At 42.4% G+C, this 21,404-nt stretch overlaps 1 protein-coding gene across 2 annotated transcripts in view; it reads left to right on the forward strand.

Annotated features, from left to right (window-relative positions):
- The window catches only part of CCDC9B (coiled-coil domain containing 9B), an 80,379-nt gene extending 61,351 nt beyond the window's left edge, over window positions 1–19,028 (forward strand). For both annotated transcript variants that reach the window (XM_060760313.2, XM_060760319.2), the window contains 3 exons: window positions 28–85; window positions 395–1,155; window positions 16,913–19,028. In XM_060760313.2, the coding sequence (XP_060616296.2) occupies window positions 28–85; window positions 395–1,117 (781 nt within the window). In that variant the 3' untranslated portion in view covers window positions 1,118–1,155; window positions 16,913–19,028. The remainder of the gene's footprint in view (window positions 1–27; window positions 86–394; window positions 1,156–16,912) is intronic.
- The last annotated feature ends 2,376 nt before the right edge of the window (window positions 19,029–21,404 follow it).

The following is a 21,404-nucleotide window of genomic DNA, read 5'->3' on the forward strand; positions in this document are numbered from 1 at the left end:
ACATTGCATATGTCCTTTGTTTTACAGATGGGATGCCAAGGAGGATGAAGAAATGTCCTTTGGAAAGGATGAACTGGATAATCAGGTGAGTATATAGAATATTTGTTCAGATATGGAAAAGCAAAGTGGTATTTTTGAGTCTTGCGCTATGCTTGTACATCTCAAGAATGAATCCCGAAGATCTTCTGGCCCTGATTCTTTATTCACAGAACTAGAACAGAATCTCCTGTTAATTGAAACCAGATTGTTCCCCATTTCATTGACAGGGAAAATCCCCAGCTGTAGTTGGATTGTAGCTCCTTTCAGCAATATGTGGAAGATCTTGTGTTCCACTTATCTGCTGTGAATAAATAGCTTGATAAGCACTACATATTTTTGTCTTCTGAAATTCTAGAAGTCCGGTAGCAGTGAACAACTGAAGAACCAAGTTGAAGCCAGTGAAGGAATAAAGGAACAGCATTGCTTAGAAGCACTGCTGGACAAGAACGAGACACCACAGGAACATAGTGTTTCTGTGCCAGAAGCCAAAAGAAGTGAAGCAAGTCTATCTGGAGGCGAAGAAGGCCAGGGCAACAAGGAAAATGCCAGTAGATATCTTACCCAAGAGGTGTCTGCAGTCAGCACTGATGAGACTGAGGCAGAGCATAACCCCAGGAAGACAGTAATTGTGGCTGATATGTCTCCTGAGGACAACTGTATGCACAACAATTCTTGCCAGGAAGAATACCAACTGAATCAGGCATCTGGAAGTATCGTGGAGGAGATCGGTTCTACTGTTTATGAGGATGGTTTAGACAAAAATACACAGTCTGAAAGGAGCCTTAATGGTGAAGACTGTGCAAAAAATCTTAGTGAGTCAACAGTAAAGACAGATGATGGAGACCAAGGACCGTCAACAGACAAACAGGTGGGAGAGATCCAGATCACTGATCCCAAGAGACAAATAATCGTTGGGATAGAAAATGATGACCTCACTTGCCTTGTGGACAATGAGGAGACTGAGTCTCCAGGTAAAGAAGTGCCAGACAGAACTAATGAATCTTCACAAGAAGGGACAAATGTGAGAAGCAAGACACAAGACCAATCTCTGCCATGCAATCAGGAAGCACAGAATTAATAAAAGGCAGAACATGCTGGGATCCCAAGAGGCTGAAGGTGAGTCCATTTGACACTTAACATGGGTGTGTGTGTGTGTGTGTGTTGATTTGTAGGGTTATAGATTGCCCTATCCTAGTGGTTCTCAACCTGTGGGTCCCCAGATGTTTTGGCCTTCAAATCCCAGAAATCCTAACAGCTGGTAAACTGGCTGGGATTTCTGGGAGTTGTAGGCCAAAACACCTGGGGGCCCACAGGTTGAGAACCACTGCCCTATCCCAAGACCTCAAGGCTTATGACTCACATACACCGAAGAGACACATTTTTTAACCAACTGGGAAGTTATCCTGCCCAAGCACTGTTGAAACTAATCACAACACTGCAAGAGTATATTAGTATTGCTTCTTGCCTCTTTCTTGAGACAGACAGTTCCTGATTTGTTTTTCGTTTTGCAGTAAAAAATGTAACTTTCCCAATCTCTGCATCCCCTATTTCAGTAGGGGCAGAACAGCTATATAGGCAACCATAGCCACCTTAGTACTCTATTCTCTCTCCCAACAGCAACTCACCTCAACCTCTACATACAATCAATGCATCAAAGTATTCAAATACACTAGTTTCCCCTTATCCATAGAAGATGTATTCCAAGACTTCCCCATGGATGCCTGAAAATGCAGATAGTATTAAATCCTTTCCCAAGTTTTTTAGGACCATAACTGACCGGGGGGGGGGGGGGGGGGGGAGTAGTAACAAGCCATGAAAAGGAAAACCATGGATGATGAGGAAATTACTGTATAAATCCATGATATCACAGGTTTCCAGACAAATTCTACTCAGATGTATACCTCAGCCAGCATCTTCCTTGCTCAAGGCAAGGCCAATAGGATGTGGGTTTCCAAAGGTTATAGACTAGAGAAGCAAACAAAGAATATTAAAGTGAGTGAATGTTAGCCATCACTCTACAATAGCAGTAAGAACTGTACAAGCAAGTGAGCCAAAGAAAATAATATCATTCCCTCAGTTATTTCTTAGCTTTCATAACTTTTCCTGTATTTGAAGAAGGGGCTTAACTGTATTGTTTTTAGTTTTTAACATTTTAATTGCTTGTTTTATTTTTTAATATTGTTAATTGTTAAATTCCAGTTTTATTCTGATTTTTTAAAACTATATTATAAATTATAAGCTGACTCAAATATCAGTTTGGGGGAATATTTATTTACCATATTTATACCCCCCCCCCTTTTCAACCCCGAAGGGGACTCAAGGTGGCTTTACACATACGCAATTATTCAATGTCTTAAAATGATGATGATGATGATGATGATAATACCTTCCAAGCTCTGAATGCACTCTATTGTTTAAAACGTTTTGGTCTAAGACAGGTGTTAAACCTTGTTGACACAACAGAAAGTTTGCCATGGCAAATGACAAAGATAGTGAGGGTAGACTGATGACCAAGTCTAATGCAGAAAGGTTGGAGGAGGCATGTATATTTAGCCTGAAGAAGAGGTGGCTAAGAAACAACAAGATAGCCTTCTGTAAACATCTGATATACCTGAAGGGCTGATACAGAGATGATGAAGCATCATTCTAGAGGGCAAGACTTGAATCAGACTAGTTTAAATTACAAGAATTAGAGTTTTGATTAAATCTCAGGAGGAGTGTTCTGGGACTGGAATGGTCTGCCCCTGAAAGTGGTAGGTCTCCTTTATTAGTGATTTTAAAGCAGAGGCTATCTGACAATTTGTAAGGAATGCTGTAATGATGGCTTTACTGCATTGACAGGAGAATTGACTATTATACCTTTCAGGATCCCTCAGATTCTATGATTCTGGAAACAAATAACTTTTAGTGGAGTTCATTAAATCCTATGAGGTAGCTACCTCTACAGATTTATAGTACTACTGTTCTGCAGATGCAAGGAATTACTTCTTGGACAGAAATCCTTTACACATAATTTTAAATCATTACCACAACCTGTCCAACTTCTGCCTGGAATGAGTGTAATTTTTCTATTGCATGATAGGACGCCTTGGTTCCAGTTCCTCACCACCTTTCTTAGCCTTGGCATCCATTAATGGAATTGGTGCACCAGTGATAGGTTTCATGTGGAGAGCTATTAACTGTGAGCTATGTCTACACGAAAGATCTCAGAAACACTTGACTTTCACTCTTCGCTATTAGTATTTAATCCACTAACACATTTTCTGCCAAGGAATGATAAAATGTACTGAGCTGCCCAGCCTGGCGTTGTGAAGTGCTGCTCTTTACGCAAAATAAAAATGGCCCTAGAGGTGCTTAAGGACTTCCTCAAAAACTCAAGAACATAATCTCTGTCCCAGAGTTTGCAGAGGTTAGTGTTTTGAATGAGAATGCCCATAGTTTTACAACTACTATCTGCTCCTTCCCTTCCATTCGTGCATGTATCTGCATAGACTAGTGGGTACTAGTGAAACTGAAATGACTGGAGGAGGTAAAGAGGAGATAGCCTTTCTTTCCATTCATTTGGGCCCATCTTCTCACCACCCACCTCACATGCATCTGCTCTGATGTCCTTGCCAAAAGTGTCTCTCTGTACGGAGCTCTTCAACTCAGCAGTTACACAGACGTGAGGAAATTCCCAAATCTAGACAGGTTGTTTCAGTAGTTACTTACTTACTTAGGTGAACCCTCATAGACTGAGGATGATGATCCCCCAAGTGTAGTGTCTTAGTGGTGGGTCCGTAGGTGGCTGAGGAGCTCTATCTGCATGTTCTCCCACAGTGAGGACATTGGTTTCTAGGTGGAAGGTGGTTCCGGTCAGGGTTGGCTTGGCGCTCCTTCTTCTTGACACATTTCTCCCTTTTGCCCTCCATTCGTGCCTCTTCAAATTCCACAGCACTGCTGGTCACAGCTGACCTCCAGTTAGAGTGCTCAAGGGTCAGGGCTTCCCAGTTCTCAGTGTCAATGCCACAGTTTTAAGGTTGGCTTTAAGTCCATCTTTAAATGTCTTTTCCTATCCAACAACAGTACATTTCCCATTCTTGAGCTGGGAGTATAGTAACTGCTTTGGGAGACGGTGATTGGGCATTCATATGGCATGGCCACTCTAGCAGAGTTGATAGTGTAGGAACATAACTTCAGTACTGGTGGTCCAGCATGCTGACATTTGTCTGCCTGTCTTTCAGTAGTACTGTGTCTCAGAGAACAATGTCTCTTATAGGTAGCATTGTTAGACTAAAATTGGGCAGACCAGAATTCAGATGCTCACATAGTCATGATGCTCAGTCCAGTATCATCATCATCATCATCATCATCCCACCTTTTCACTCTAAAGTCGTTTGTAAGAAAGAGCTGCTTTGGGTCTCTTTTCACATGTAAGAAAGAGCCAAAGTTCTGTAGTACGAAAAACAAGGGTTGCATGCAGAGGGTCCCAAGTTTAACTTCTTCCTTCTTTAAGTGTGGTTGTGGGAAAATTGAATACCTGGAGAACCATCTTCAGACTAGGTAGACAATGGGCTATATTGGGCTGGACAACATGTGGCCCATAAAGACAAATGAAGGCCTCCGTCCACATGGACACTGCGCCCACATTCACACTGATGTCTCTGTTTCTGCTGCTGAATTTGATCTGGTAGCCATGGTAAGAATGCATCACATTTCATTTAAACAAAGCACATGCTTCCTGTGCATCTTATTATAAAGTGAACCATGCTTCCAGAAATAGAGAGTTTTCAAACTCCTGGAGAACCCTGGAAACCACAAGAAGAAGTCTGGGAGTTGCTTTGCTACTTCATTCCATTTGAGAAGGAGAAAACATAGAGATTTTAATTGATAAATATACTGTTTTTGTTGTTTGCTAACATAGGGTGCATCTACATTTTAGAATTAATGCAGTTTGACTGTCATAACTCAGTGATGTGGTATCAAACTGCAATAATTCTACAGTGTTGATTGTATACATTGACACACAGAGGGTACATGTAGGCCATCAATGCCAATGATAGTACATCGTGAAGATATGCTTTAATGCATATTTCATATTTTTGATAGCTGAATTGTATATTAAAGCTAATATTTTGTACTTTAAAAGTCTATATTTTGAAATCTATATTGCATTTTCTTCAGTGTAAGGTGCTTTGACTCCTGGCTCTGGGACTCAAGTAAAGTGAATGATTGATTGAAGGGGTATAATTAATGTTAATGAGCTGTAAACATAACAAGCAAAGTTGCTTGTCCTTGGGAAGATATTGGTAGAACTGTCACTGTAGCCCTTATCTGCCCTTTCAGAAGCTTTTAGTATGAGCTTCACTTAGGTGTTGTGCTTGTCTCTAACACCAAAGGAATCACAGGTATTGGCACTGAGGGATTTGGTTGACAGATCCATCTGCTAATGGACCCAAATGTTTGTGGTTTGAATACAGTGCTGAGGGAGAAACAATGCATTGAAAGCTGTCATATAGAACTGTAGGAGTAGCTGACAGAAAATGAAAGCTGTTAGAATACAGAATGAAATTAAGTGAATCTCCACGTAGCTTTGGTATAAAATCCCACTCCTCCTATAGACCACATTTCCAGCCACCTTTCTTAGTCTGTGGCTCTGTCATGCCCACTTTTTGCTATTGCCTTTGTCTTCCTTCTCCCCATTGAAGTCAGTGGCACCAGATTCTCCTGGGATCTTTTAAGGAAGATGATCTGGGAAATATTTTCCTAAAATGTATCCTAAATCAGCTTTTCAGTTGTTTTATTTCCACTGGTTTTTGTAGAAAGTTTGTCAATATTACTATTTTGGGTATCCAATTCTTGTTTTCTTCTCCCAGTAGTCTTCTTGCCCGTAAATCAAACATTTCTCCTTCTTTCATATGTTTTTTAAAGCTTTGAATCACTGTTATCATACTCCTTTCACTGAGGCATGGATTTTCATAACGTTTTGCTTTCAGGGAATTCTGTTCATATTGATCTGTATGCTGGGAATGTCCACCAATATGGCATCAAGGCCCAACACTTGGAAAAGTTATATTGGGGGCCTACAGCTTGCAAAAATTTCCAGCCAGCATAAACATTGGGGAATTTGGAAACTGGGGGGTGGGGGCGGTGGGTTGTTTTCTTTAAAAGCCTTTTTAAGTCCAAACCTGGTGCCTATTCCATTTTTGCATCCTCAGTTTGTGTGGATCTTTTGCCAGACTGTTTCAGTTTCCCCAATGCCATGCAAAATCAAAAGTGTAACATAAAATATAAGACAGGTTTTGGGATTATTAAATGTTATTTGTTGTTCAGTGTTGAGCTGGCTTCAGTTTATAGCAATCCTATGTATGGGAGACTTCCAAGAGCCTAGTCATTGGGAATGCTTCTTAGGTCATATAGGGATAAGGCATTATTGACTGGGTCAATCAGTTTGTAATGTGGTCATTTTCTTTTCCTATTGCCTTCTATTTTAAGCATTATTGTAACTCTGTTTTTGATTCTCCTTTTCCCAAGACTTTACATGCTTATATCACTGGACATGGCTAGCAGTCTAAATACTCCTTAAGCGAAAGTATAAGATCAATGAGAGGAAGTGTGGTGTAACTGTCTGAGCGTAGGGCTACAACGCTGGAGCCCAGGGTTTGCTTCCCCTTTCAGCCATAGAAACCCCCAGTTTCATCCTGGGGGAGTCACACATTTTCAGCCTCAGAAAAAACCATGATAGGGTCACCATATATCAGACATGATTTGAAGGCATACATTAACAATCAAAAGATCAATAGTCATATTCAAGCTTCATTTTAGTGATGTTTTTTGCCATTATTGCTCATGTCAATGAGAAAAAATGATCAACATTCAGGAAACCCTGATCAATGCTAATCTTGTTTTCCTGGGTTGTACCTGTCCCAATGGGCCTTCTGGTGACACAGTGTATTAAACTGCTGAGCCGCTGAACTTGCTGACTGAAAGTCAGTGGTTTGAATCCAGGGAGCAGGGTGAGCTCTCACTGTTAGCCCCAGCTTCTGCCAACCTAGCAGTTCAAAAACATGCAAATATGAGTAGATCAATAGGTACTGCTTTGGTGGGGAAAGCAACAGCACCCCATGTAGTCATGTTGGCCACATGAACTTAGAGGTGTCTACGGACAATGCTGGCTGTTCAGCTTAGAAGTGGGGATGAGCACCATTCCCCAGAGTCAGACACAACTAGACTTAATGTCAAGGGCAACCTTTACTTTACCTTACCAGTCCCATGCTCCTGCATTCAAAGTGCTAATCTGTTTGAGGAGCAGGTAATCTGTGGGCCCAACCTCCTAACTTTTTGGTAAACAAAGGGATAAGTGGCTTTTTAAATAAATTCTTCATTTTAAATGGTTTCAGACGAGTTCTGTTTCTTCCCAGCTTGATTTAAAATCAAAACAGACTTGTTTTCCAAAACCAGAAATGGACTCCCCATCACTACTGGATGTGGGGAGGGGAGATGTTTTGCCATTTTGAGCAGGAAATTGGTTCCTGGACCCAGCAAGGGTTTCCCATCCCTGCTCTGCTTTAAAATGACTAGAAACAAATATTTACCCAAAACACAAGCCTAGAATCCCCTGCAGATTTTTAGTGGATCACCAGAGAAATTAGCAAAGGAAACAAACCACAAGAAGCATTTCATCGTGTTCTCTTGAGACTATTAATTTCAACATCTCCCAGGAAAATACAGCTGGGATGAATTTACAAAGCACAGTGGGGTGCTGACGTCAACTATTCTCCTGCCATGAAAAAGAACAGTTTCTACACTCCTTGTTAGAGAAGGACGTCAGAAGAGAGGCCACTTTTATAAGGCAAGGCAATGTCAGAGGGTTTAACATGACTCAACCATGCACCAAATGCCACTCATTAACCATTGCATGAGAAATTGTTTTTAATCCCCACTAGCAAATCATCTCTCTCCCTTAGATTCAAAAGGCTTCAGCCAAGAGATTATACAGTCAGGAATACCGGCAGCTGCTTTAACAATTGTCCACTCTCTGATGTTACTTGGTTACAGGTGTCCTAATTTTCATCTGTGAAATGCTGGAGCTTCTGCTATCTATTCAGCTATCTGGGAAGAGGCACTCGCACAGAAACCTTGTGACAATTTTCTAAAGCACGACACAAATGTGGGATTCTATTTTAACAAATTTTAGCCTTTTTTTAAAACAAATGGGAACTATTTTGCTATTTTAAATATGAAACCATATATTTTTGGTAAGGTGTGTGATGCACAGCAGAACTTGGAAAAGAGGGCAAAAGAAATCCAAAGCGCTGACTGGTTTTGGCTCTGTCCATTTTTCAGCAGGGTTTTCCTTCTATTTTGAGTGTGGGTTGAGCTTAGGCATCCGAGCATTTGTTCTGCTATTAAACTACAGACACCCAAATCTGTGGTAGGGGAGAAAAATAGTAAATGTGACCCTGTAATATAAGTAAAAATGTATATTCCCAACTATCCACTTTGACAAGGATCATCCTAATTAATCCTTTGTCGTCCCACTTTTTTTCAGCTGCTTTTGAAATGCCCTAGTTTCTCTCCTCCTCCTGTCAATATTTCCATTGCTGCAAACTGAGTTCAAAATGCACAAGTAGTTTGCACTCATTTAATCTGATTGGGGGCAGGGAACTGCTGATTTTTGCTCTTTTTTGTAGGCTCCTTCCACTCAGCTGAGTAAAATCCCACATTATTGGCTTTGAACTGGATATATAGCAGCATGGACTCAGGGCAGGCATGTAGCCGGGGGGGGGGGGGGGGTCTTGAGCGGCTTCAGCCCCCCCCCCGAAATTCTCACGGTGGTTCGCGAAAAGGCCTTACTGGTGCATTATTTAAACTGTTATGTTTATTCATATCATGATCTGATCACCATACTCAATATATCTCATATGCATGGGGGTATTGGGGTAATGATACAAAAGGTTTGCTAAAGTAGACCCTCTTTCACTCAGACTCAGCCCCCCCCCCGAAACTCAGCCCCCGCCAACCCCCCCCTGAAAAAAACTCAGCCCCCCCCCCTTGAATTGAAATCCTGGCTACGGGCCTGACTCAGGGCATATTCAGACAGAGCACAAAGGGCGCGCCCTCCCGAATATTCACGGGAGACATCCAAACGATGCTTTGTGCTGCTTTGTGCTGAGATAATTTGTTAGTGGGTTTGTTCCACACCTTCTTGAAAGGTGCAGGTTAAACCCACTATGGCCGCCATCTGAACTGCCCCATCAGAAGTCCTGGGCTTCTGGGAGGGCAGTCCATACAGCCATTTCATGTTTTTCTGGGCTGAATCAGCCTGGAAAACTGCGAGGGCACTTGGCCTCTCCCCCAAACCCCTTAAAAAAACCCTTAAAAATAACTTACAGGGCTGGCAGAAAATTGCGAGGGCATTTGCCCCCCTCCCTTCTCCACGTGTGTCATTTTTAAGTGCCAGGAGAGGTCCAGCAGTAGGGAAATGCTGGCCCCATAAGTTATTTATTTTAAATGGGTTTTTAAGGGGTTTGGGGGAGGGGGTTAGGGTGTTTGCATGTTTTCCCGGAAGGTTCCAGGAGTGTATCAAGACACCCAGCGCCAAAAGTGCAGGGTTTTGGACCGGTGTGAGGACAGAAGGCTGCCCTGACATGGGTTTTTTAAACCCGAGTCGGCGTCGACTTCTTCCCTGTCTGGAAGTGCCCTCAGGTAACCCAGTTTAAAGCAGATATTGTGGGTTATTCTGCCTTGATATTCTGGGTTATATGGCTGTGTGGAATGGCCCGTAGTCTACTGCAAAAACAATGTATTTATTTATTTATTTCCTTCATTTCAACCCCGCCCTTCTCACCCCAAGGTGACTCAGGGCAGCTTCACATAAGCATCAAATGATGCTATCAACATATACACCACAGGAATTTCAATTAAAACAGTAAAACTCAATTTAAAACATTATACAAATTCATCAATAAATTCATTTAACAATAATAACAATAACCATCTATTCCTCATTAATACCGTTTGCCTTCTGTACCACATTCCAATGTTGTTTGGCCACATGTATTCTGTTTTTCATCTGTGAAATGTTGGAGAGTATGAAAACGGTTTCCTAAAATAGCTCTTCACACAACTTTGTTTACTCAAAGAATGTTGCTGGTTTTCCAACATGAACACTTGGAAGTGAGATCCATTGCACTGAGTCAGGGCAACACTATTAACATCTGATTATCCTCTTTTCTGCATCTCACTCTTTGTGTCATAGGAAGCCCTTTAAACCTTTGGATCTGCTTGCAGAAGAACATTTTGGGGTTCTTTGGCAGACTTCTTTCCTCAATAGGTCAGGCTTAATCATAGGATCCTCTTCCATACCATATTGTAGCTTTGTATTTATTTTACTTTCGATCCCATCTTCCTTCTCTTATGGGAGTTATTTCTAATGATACCGCTTCAATTGCTGCCTCTATTTCTGAAGTCATTTAATAATGCACCTTTTGAATAAAATGAGTCATATGATGCATGATTTTTTCTGTTTCATGAAAGTGTATGTTTTTACTGTAAACAATGAACAGCTTTCCACTCTCGTGGCTTTTATCAGCAAGTAACAAAGAAAGGAACATTTTATTTTAAAGCTGTTAGCTTTGGAAACATTTCAGAACAGGGTTTTCTAGGTAGACAAATTGGAAGCTGTTTCAGGACATTATCACATGAGGGTCCTACTATTGCAAACCTGTCTTTGTTGTGTGCTGGAGAAGTGCCCAATGGCTACTCTCCCCATCACACTCCCATTTTCCACTGCCCAGACCCCTCCCCCTCTCCCTTTCTTTGCTTCTAAAACCCCATTTCCTCTCGATGGACTGCCACCTTGTCGTGTTGAGGGAGCTTGCGTGTTCCAATGAACCTGCGGGCACAACAACTGGAGTCGTGCACTCCCAGGAGTGGCCGTGAGGGAGTTTCCAGACCATTTCGGCTACCTTGGCAGCCAGCTCTCCACAAAAGTCAACTGAAATACAACACCGCCTGAGCTCTGCGAGTACAGATTTTTTCCGAATGAAGCATAGAATGTTTGAGGACCAGGACATCTGTAGGGATACCAAAGTTCTTGTTTGTAAAGCTATTGCCCTCCCAACCCTGCTATACTAGCCTGTGAGATGTGGACTGTCTACAGATGTCACATGCAACTCCTGGAACAATTCCATCAGCGCTGCCTCTGAAAAATCCTGCAAACCTCTTGGGAAGACAAGCAGACAAATGTCAGCATGCTGAAAGAAGCAAAGACCACCAGCATTGAAGTGATGGTTCTCCGCCATCAACTCCGCTGGACCGGCCACGTTGTCTGGATGCCTGACCACCGTCTCCGAAAGCAGTTGCTCTACTCCGAACTCAAGAACGGAAAACGGAATGTTGGTGGGCAGGAAAAGAGATTTAAAGATGGGCTCAAAGCCAACCTTAAAAACTCTGGCATAGACACTGAGAACTGGGAAGCCCTGGCCCTTGAGCACTCCAGGTGGAGGTCAGCTGTGACCAGCAGTGCTGTAGAATTTGAAGAGGCATGAATGGAGACCGAAAGAGGGAAACGTGCCAAGAGGAACGTGTCACTCCTTCCCACCTGCTACTAAGGAGGCTGTCGAGGTCCTGAACCGGTGCCTGGCCGCTGTAATGGTCTGGATGAGGGCGAACAAACTGAAATTAAATCCAGACAAGACAGAGGTACTCCTGGTCAGTCGCAAGGTCGAGCAGGGTATAGGGTTACAGCCTGTGCTGGATGGGGTCGCACTCCCCTTGAAGGCGCAGGTTCGCAGCTTGGGTGTGATCCTGGATTCATCGTTGAGCCTGGATCCCCAGGTTTCAGCGGTGACCAGGGGAGCATTTACACAGCTTAGGCTCGTGCGCTAGCTGCGCCCGTACCTTGGGAAGTCTGACTTGGCCACGGTGGTACACGCTCTGGTCACATCCCGCCTTGACTACTGCAACGCTCTCTACGTGGGGCTGCCCTTGAAGACGGCCCGGAAGCTTCAGCTAGTCCAGCGCGCGGCAGCCATGTTACTAACAGGAGCAGGACGCAGGGAGCATACAACGCCCTTGTTGTTCCAGCTCCACTGGCTGCCGATCTGCTACCGGGCCCAATTTAAGGTGCTGGTGCTATCCTACAAAGCCCTAAACGGTTCCGGCCCAAAATACCTCTCGGACCGCATCTCGGCCTATGAGCCCACGAGGACCTTGAGATCGTCTGGGGAGGCCCTTCTCTCAATCCCGCCTGCCTCACAGGCACGCTTGGCGGGGACGAGGGATAGGGCCTTCTCAGTGGTGGCCCCCCGGCTGTGGAACACCCTCCCTGTTGACATCAGACAGGCGCCCTCCCTTATGTCCTTCCAGAAGAGCCTGAAGACATGGCTATTCGAGAAGGCATTTAACTAAATGCTACAGTAACTGGAAATGACAACTGGAACGGAATATAGACTACGAGACTGGTTATGATTCTATGATAAGACAAAGCGGATTATTTTAGTGTAATTAGATGATAGTGTATTAGTGATATGTTGTTTTTGTCATTGTAGTTTATTGTAAAATGTGTTTTTATATGTTGTACACCGCCGCGAGTCGCCCTAGGGCTGAGAGCGGCGGTTAACAAATGCAATAAATAAATAAATAAATAAATAAGGAAGGCGCATCAAGCCAATCCCGACTGGGACCGCCTTCCACCTGGAAACCAATGTCCTCACTGTGGGAGAAGATGCAGATCAAGAATAGGGCTCCACGGTCACCTATTGCCAGTACACCGATCTTGGAAGACTAGCCTACTTGGACAATGAGGGATCGCCTAAGTAAAGTAAAGTAAAGTAAAGTAAAACCCTATTTCCCTTCCATCACTCAGGGGGTGCTTTGATTGTGTGTGTCAGAAGGGGGTCGGACTGGATGACTTATGTGGTTTCTGCTATTATTATTATTATTATTATTATTATTATTATTATTATTATTTGAAACTCAACAAGATGAGTCCACAGCAAACAAGATCATTCTGTTGGCTGTTGTATTGGATCACACATCAGTCACTTCTCAAGTGTCTAGGACTGTGTGATATATCGGCAAATAATGTGTGCATATCCCAGTAGGGTGGCCTTTTGCAGCTGGCAGATGGTAATCTTGTCAGCGCCGATTGTGCAGGCCAAGGTCTTTAGGCACTGCACCCAGTGTGCCGATCATCACAGGGACTACCTTTACTGGTTTGTGCTAGAGTCTTTGCAGTTTGATCTTTAAATCCTCATATTGTCAGCTTTTCCAGTTGTTTCTCTTCAATCCTGCTGTCACCTGGGATTGCAACATCGACGATCCACACTCTGTTTTTTAACACAATTGGGAGGCCAGGAGTATTGTGCTCCAAAACTCTGTCAGTCTGAATTCAGAAGTCCCAGAGTAGTTTGACGTGTTCATTTTCTGTAACTTTTTCAGTTATCATCATCATCATCATCATCATCATCATCACTATTATTATGTTTTTCCTGCATGGCAGAAGGGAATTGGACTGGGTGACCGTGGGGGTCTTCCACTGTAATACTGTTAAGTTTAAATTGATTTAAATTGTTCTTCATTTTAAATATTGTATTAATATTTCTTTCTTTCTTTCTGGCCAGGCCCATGCCTGATATATATACATTATACATAATATAATATGTCCCCCTCCCCTGCTGGCTCAGCAGGTTAAACTGCTGAACTTGCTGATCGAAAGGTTGGCGGTTCGAATCCAGGGAGTGGGATGAGCTCCCACTGTTAGGCCCAGCTTCTACCAACCTAGCACTTCAAAAACATGGAAATGTGAGTAGATCAATAGGTACTGCTTTGGCAGGAAAGTAATGGTGCTCCTTGCAGTCATGTTCGTCATATGACCTTAGAGGTGTCTACAGACGCCGCCAGCTCTTCAGCTTAGAAATTGACATGAGCATCACTCCCAAAGTCAGACACAACTAGACTTAATGTCAGGAGAAACCTTTACCTTTACTTTTATAATATAATATATAAACATTTCTTGGGGCTCCATGAGAAACTTTTGCTTCAAAAAGGGCTATGTCACTGAAAAATTCTGAGAACCCCTGATTTATGGTACAGCAGTCAAAGCCATCTTATAATATATATTCAGATTCTAAGATAATAGAAGTTTTATATGCATGCTCCTTGTGAGTATTTCTACTTTTTCTTCATCTCTCTCTCTCTCACACACACACACACACCAACCAGTCTATCTTTGTGATTCGTGGGCACTAAAAATTTATCAGCAAGATGCAAACTCATGCATTTTAAACATAGGTTTCCAAAATGCTAATTCAGCACTTCTGAAAAGCCATTGCCGCCTCCAGAAAAGAAATTATTATTCTCTGTCTTTCTCTGGTTTCAGGCAAGGGTTTAATCAAACCACTGCCACTTTCACTGCATTTTCAAAGTAGATAATCAGATATCATTCTCTTCTATTCTTAACCCTGCTTTCTTGCCCACCCCAACACAGTTTTTTTCTATTTTCATTTATTTATTCATTTATTTTGGTTGCTGTGAAAAATCTCTTTGAGAGAAAGAGCTGGAATAGCCTTGCATCTAGCAACCTTCTGATTGCTAGATGCAAGACCCAGAGAGGATACTTTCTCCAATTTTACTTCAAGGCAAAAAGGCCTTGGGAACAAGGGATGACTTAAGCTGACTCTGCACCATATAATTATAATGCAGTTTGACACAATGTAATGATTATGGCTCAATACTATAGATTGCATCCTGGAATTTGTAGTTTGGTGAGGCACCTGCGTTCTTTGGCAGAGAAGTCTAAAGACCTTGTAAAATGACATCTCAGTGATTCCATATAATTGAGCCATGGCAGTTCAAGTAGTATTGAACTGCATTAATTCTATGGTGTAGAATTAATGCAGTTAATTCCTTTTTGAAGCACATGATATAGGGCATTGCTTAGTGTTGTTCAGTAAGCTACCTCGTGATGCCATTCATAAAATAGTGGGGTAGAAATATGTTAAATAATTAAAATAGGTAATTAGCAATATGCTCATTCTGGTTACAGAAGAGTGAGAAGCAATGCTACAGAAATAGGCTTCTTATCTATGAGTTCTGTGTTTGAGTAAAGCCAGCTCTGGGGACATTCTACACTTTATCCGAGCCTTTCTCCCTAAGATGGCTTTGATCATCCATGGGTCCCTTAAGGGACAAAACAAATATCTTTTCTGCTTCTTCTTTTGAGAGAGACAGATTGAGAGACACACGTAGCTAGAAAGAAAGGCAGATGGCATGATGACACAGATGCCCTCTTTGTAGTTTCTGTGTTGCCCTATATACAGGTGACTGCTTTGCTCATTATTTCAATCGCTGGGCATTAAACACATAGGTGGCAAGTAAATGGAAGATGCTAAGGGAGGTGGGGGGGGGGGTGGGGGGGGGAGGAGGCAAACCATCCAGTTTGAGAACCTGCGAGGATGAAGGAGATTTAACCCTTTACTTCTCATTGGGAGCCCTGTCTAGATCAGGCACTCCATGCCCCTTATTAACATTGGAACAAAATGTCCTATTCACACCATGGGGGGGCGGGGGGGGGGGCTTTTCTACAATGCAATCCAAACCTAAATCATGGGAGGGCAGGTAAAGTCCTAAATCTTCCCCCTCCTCTGTATCTTAATCTACAGTAATCTTCTACACGTTATTGACTTTTTAAAATGTCATTTATGTGAGGTTTTGTGTGTGTCAGGAGCGACTTGAGAAACTGCAAGTCACTTCTGGTGTGAGAGAATTGGCTGTCTGCAAGGATATTGCCTAGGGTATGCCCAAATGTTTTATCATTCCATGAGAGGCTCCTCCCATGTCCCCGCATGAGAAGCTGGAGCTGACATCCAGGTGCTCACCCCACTCCCCAGATTCAAATTTATGTAGTGATTAAGCTTAACTGTTTGACCCCCCAGATGCAGTCCATCACCTGCATACTTGAAATAAATGTAAAACACAAGGAAAATAATGTAGCAAGGCATAGAAAGGTGTTTTAGTCTTTTTTATTTACATGCCACTTCAGTCTGAGTAGAACTTTTGTTTCAGCCAAAGCAGCGAAGCTTGCTGCCAAAGATAAAACAGATCATTCAGGAAGGGCTGATTAGGTAACAAGGTTACTGCAAAGGCATTTGATGGTGAGTTGGCACTGAGCATTGGGAAATGACAGCAGTGGAGGAATAAGACCCAGAGTCATTTGTGGTCCTCGTCCACGAGTGAAAAAAGTGTGTTGGTCTTAAGTGAAATCATGGTGGGGGGAAATGGGGTGTGTCACAGCAGTTTGGAAGGGTTGCTTTTTTTGAACTATATCTCTCAGAATCTTCCAGCCTGCAGGGTCACAGAAAAGAACTGTATTACAAGATACCCACTTTTGACAGGTAGAGCAATGAGTATTGTTCACTCAGCATGAGCATAAAGCCCATGAGTAGAACTGCATGGAGACTACAAAAGAAGGGCCTGGGGAGTAAAGTGTCCAAGGTCACTTAGTGAGTCAGTGGCGAGATGCACTCCCAGACTCAATGTCACCATTCTGTGTGTGTGTCACTAGACTGCAGGAGCTCCCAGAGGTATTCAGTTGCTATAGATAGGATCACAGCAAGAACGTAAACCAAGCCTTTGATGACTGACTTATTTCTGTCAGCTACTGCTAAGGAAAATGATTGTTGGAGGAGGTGGGAGAGGCTTTCATTTCTGTCTGGGCATTTGCAGTGTGTTCATCGCATCTAGATGAAAAGCATCTGGGCTGAATTACTATGGACGGTATCCTGGCTGGGTAAAAAGCTCACCATTAGAACCCAGCTGCCACCTTAATTTACTGCTCAGCAGTCCTTGCAGGTGGACAGTTCTGATGTTGTTTTTGTTTGTTTTCCAGGACAACATGCTAACCAAGCAGAGCTGCTTACAAAAGAAGATGAGCACAATCTCCCCTCTGCCACTGTGTCTGCAGCCAGCTCGGCCTCTACCTTCCAGCTCTCATTTAATACACCACCCACTGCAGGCATTTGCCTGTTTCGGAGCCAGTTTTGTCTTGAAATTGCCTATTCAGTTTTGGCATCACTCCCCCCAGACACATCTTTGTGCCAAAGGACAGGAAAAATGACAGGCAAAGAGCTTCCCTGTTGAAAAAAGGAAGGAAAACACATACTCTTTTATTTCTCATACCCAACTTTGATTTCTTTCTCACCACTCTCTTTTTTTTATCATGGGCATGTGATAAGCCATGGACTATCAACTGTATGCACTTTATTTTATTTAATAGTTTTATTTAAAATGTGGATTTCCTTTGAAGATATCCCTCCTCCCCTTTTTTTCTCTTCTGGACAACAGTCAATGAATACATTTCAGAGCTTGGAAGATAGATAGATAGATAGATAGATAGATAGATAGATAGATAGATAGAGGGGGTGTGTGTGGGTTTTTCGGGGTGTATGGCCATGTTCTAGAGGCATTCTCTCCTGGTTTCACCTACATCTGTGGCAAGCATCCTCAGAGGTTGAAAAAGCTACTTTTGTGTGACAACTCCCAGAATCCCAAGTTGGCCGAGGGATTGTGTGTGAGGATGCTTGCCACAGATGCAGGTGAAACATCAGGAGAATACTTCTAGAACATGGCCATACAACCCGAAAAACCTACAACAACCCAGTGATTCTGACCATGAAAGCCTTTGACTATATTTATATAATACCACACACAATCCCTCGGCCAACTTGGGATTCTGGTTGTGTCAGCACAAAAGTAGTTTCCAAGCTCTGGAAAATTGCTGCTCCATGATAAATTTAGCAGAGCCACATTATGTTTCGGTTTAACTGATTGGCCAGTTAGAAATGCTTATGAAGATGTAGGCATTTATATTAAAGGTGGTTGAGGACATAGTAAGTAAAGGTAAAGGTTTCTCCTTGACATTAAGTCTAGTCATGTCCGACTCTGAGGGGGTGGTGCTCATCTCCATTTCAAAGCCGAAGAGCCGGCGTTGTCCGTAGACACATCCAAGGCCATGTGGCTGGCATGACTGCATGGAGCACAGTTACCTTCCCACTGTAGCGGTACCTATTGATCTACTTACATTTGAATGTTTTCAAATTGCTAGATTGGCAGCAACGGAGCCTAACAACAGGAGCTCACCCTGCTCTCTGGATTCGAACCACCAACCTTTCGGTCAGCAAGTTCAGCAGCTCAGCGGTTTAACCCACTGTGCCACCAGGGGACTAGAGGAGGATATCGTAATTCAGGGGAATTACACCATGACTTAGCATGAGTGTGACAGAATGATATTAAGGGACCAGTGATAGAGCAAATTTAGCCTATTTTCTCAGATCACACTTTTCACTGCAACAGTTTTGCACTGGTGACTATTGTTAACTACCTAGTTCATTACAAGAAACAGTACTAAATATGTATAGAGCTGCTTATTTTCCCAGGTATTTCATTAGAGCATATAGGTGGCTATGTGACTCCAAATGGGATGAATAGACAAATCATCATCCACAAGAGTAAAAGCATTCAAGCTCCTCTCCTCTGGATGTGGCTTCTCTCCTAGATTAAAGAAAACAACAGCTGGGGAACTTGGACATGCTAATATTCTTCTTTGTAGATGATTATGCTGTGCGTGACTGTGATAGCAGAGTGGCAACGTGTGTAAAAGCCAAACTGTGATTTTGGCATTTCTGGTGAAAGTACTCAAAAGTGTTTTTGTGGATTGCAAATGTTAAGTACTGGATGGACCAGACAGGGTTTTGTGTAACAGCATAATTATGATGGTGCAACTGAGTATCTTTATGAACTGCTGGTCTGCAGTGTTCTCTGTAGCTGTAGATATCACTTCCATAAAGTTGAGAAAAGCTTTTGACCAGGTGTTATTCTCTAACTTTGAAGACATTGAAAGGATCACTAACACTTAACCATAAGCAGATGCTAAGAGACAATCCAACTGTGTGTGAGAAATTGATAATATGTTCATAGCAGCAAATAAAACCCTTTATTATGGATTAGCTCATTGGTAATATAATGGGCACCAAGATCATGTTCAACAGCAGCACTTTCCCACTGAAAACAATAGGCCCTCTCCTAAGGCTCCTTTTTGATCTCAAACTCCATAATCTTTTAGCCCTTATAGAGAATTTTGGGAGTTACAATTCAAAAAGAGGACCTTTCCATGCACTACTGCTTGCTCTGTGCAGACAAGGTTGGTTGCCCTCATAAGACAGTAGCAGCATGTTAGTAAGAAAACAGTATCATGTAATTTGCATATGTTTAGCCCGAAATAATAATTTTGTGGGAACCAACATTGAATCCCATTGAAAATAAAATATTCAGGTTTGGTGATCAAAGACTTTCAGGTCTTGGCCTGAGAAATCTCAGCTTTTATATCATGTAACATTCAACACCAATTGATTAGTAAATATGTACAAACAATTGGCCAGCTTACAGACATGACATCTCATGGCCCATTTGAAGTAAGCACAATACTCGCGTTCATCTCCAATAATTTATAGAGGAGTTTAGAACATGTAAACCCTTTCAGACTATTTTCATTGGTAGTATTTTTTTTAATGGAAACGAGGTTGACTACCTTACTGAATTCTGAGCAGGATATCCATTAATTCCTCTTCCACCGTTAGGCATTAATTGCATTTGAACCTATTGAATTTATTATAGAATGGCAGATTACACATAACACTCAGGCTGCATGGAGCCTCAGGACAATTCCTCACCAACTTCTTCCTATTGACTGCAACCTGCCACACACACTCACACACGCACACACACATTCTCAAATTCCTTTATCTTAAGCTAGAAGTTACATCATATCACTTTCTTTCTCTTTTTGAGAATAACAATAAGAATTGGGGTATTTCTTACAGGGAGGGAAGGGGGCATTTATAATTTGGGAGTTTTCTGCATGATTTTGGGGGTGGAAAATACTTGAAAATTCTGCAATTTTTGTAAAAAAAAAAACACAATTGGACTTAGGGAATTGGCAGCAGGTTTCACTGGAGTTAAAAGATCCAAAGGGTGCCCTTTACCCACCCCTGACAATGTAGTTCCCACTGGTTCAGTGGATCTAAGCTTTGTTAAGATCACTAATAGGATCCAGGCCTTAGAATGAAAGTCCTACTAAGAGTGTTGTGTGGAACACTTGACTGTTCTTTCATTTGGAGAAGAGTTATCCCAGTTAGTCACATTGTTCAACATTTGCTTAAGCATAGTTAGGCAAGAGGATTGTTGATCGGCCTATTGTCCCTGAAGACCAAATTATTCTAGAACAGGCATGGGCAAACTTCAGCCCTCCAGGTGTTTTGGACTTCAACTCCTACCTCAAGGAGGGAAGTAAGAATGAAAGCGTGGAAAGGGAGGATGGAAGGAGAAAGAGGGAGGAAAGAGGGAAGAAAGGAAAGAAATGGGAAGGAAGGAAGGATGAAAGGGAAGGACGAAGGAAAAAAGAAAGAAAGGGGGAGAAGGTTGAAAGAAAGGATGGAAGGATGGAAGGAGAAAGAGGGAGAGAGGGAAGAAGGGAAGAAAGAGAGAGGAAAGGAAGGAAAGACAAAAGGAAAGGAGGGAAGGAAGGATGAAAGGGTGGAAAGGAAGGATGGAAGCAGAAAGAAGAGGAAAAGAGGGAGTAAAGCAGGAAGAAAGGAAAGAGAGAATGAAAAAATGATTAATGGGAAGGAGGAAGAAAAAAGAGGACGAAGGAAGAAAAGGATGGAAGAAAGGAGGAAGGATAAAGGAAAGAGAAGGAAGGAAAGACAAAAGGGAAGGAAGGAGAAAGAGAAAAGGAAGGAAGGATGACAGAGTGGAAGGGAAGGAAGGTGAGAGAAATAGAAAGGGAAGGAAGGGAAGAAAGAGGGAGGGAAGGAGGAAGGAAAGAGAGAAAGAAGGAAGGATAGGAGGGTGAGAGAGAGGAGGGCCTGAGAAAAGAGCCCAAGGAGCTGCATTGGCTCCCAGGTCTGGTTTTGCCCATATCTGTGGTAGTGAATAAATACTAATATTTATGTACATGCAGGTCATTACGAGAAGAACCGTTTTATTTCAAATATGTTTCATTTTGAAGTCATAATACTTACACCATATAGTTCAGTACATTTTGTTTGAACTCACGTTTTAAGTTCGATTTAGTAGAGGATTTTGATTTTTCCCACAGTGTACCAAATCTCAAATGTAATGAGCACAAACATGGCAATTGGATGCAATCAAGAGCAGAGGCCATCTGGATAAACCTGATGCCACTAACAGCATGACGCTCCTAATGCCAATGTCATGGAGGCAGCAGTGTTGCCTTAAACAGGCTGACAACTGGCTTGGAAAAACAAATCAATGGAGCAAAGTGAGGGCATAATACACTTCTTATCTGTGCATAAACCAGAGAT

Source organism: Anolis sagrei, chromosome 1, assembly GCF_037176765.1.
Source record: "Anolis sagrei isolate rAnoSag1 chromosome 1, rAnoSag1.mat, whole genome shotgun sequence".
Lineage (NCBI taxonomy): Eukaryota > Metazoa > Chordata > Lepidosauria > Squamata > Dactyloidae > Anolis > Anolis sagrei.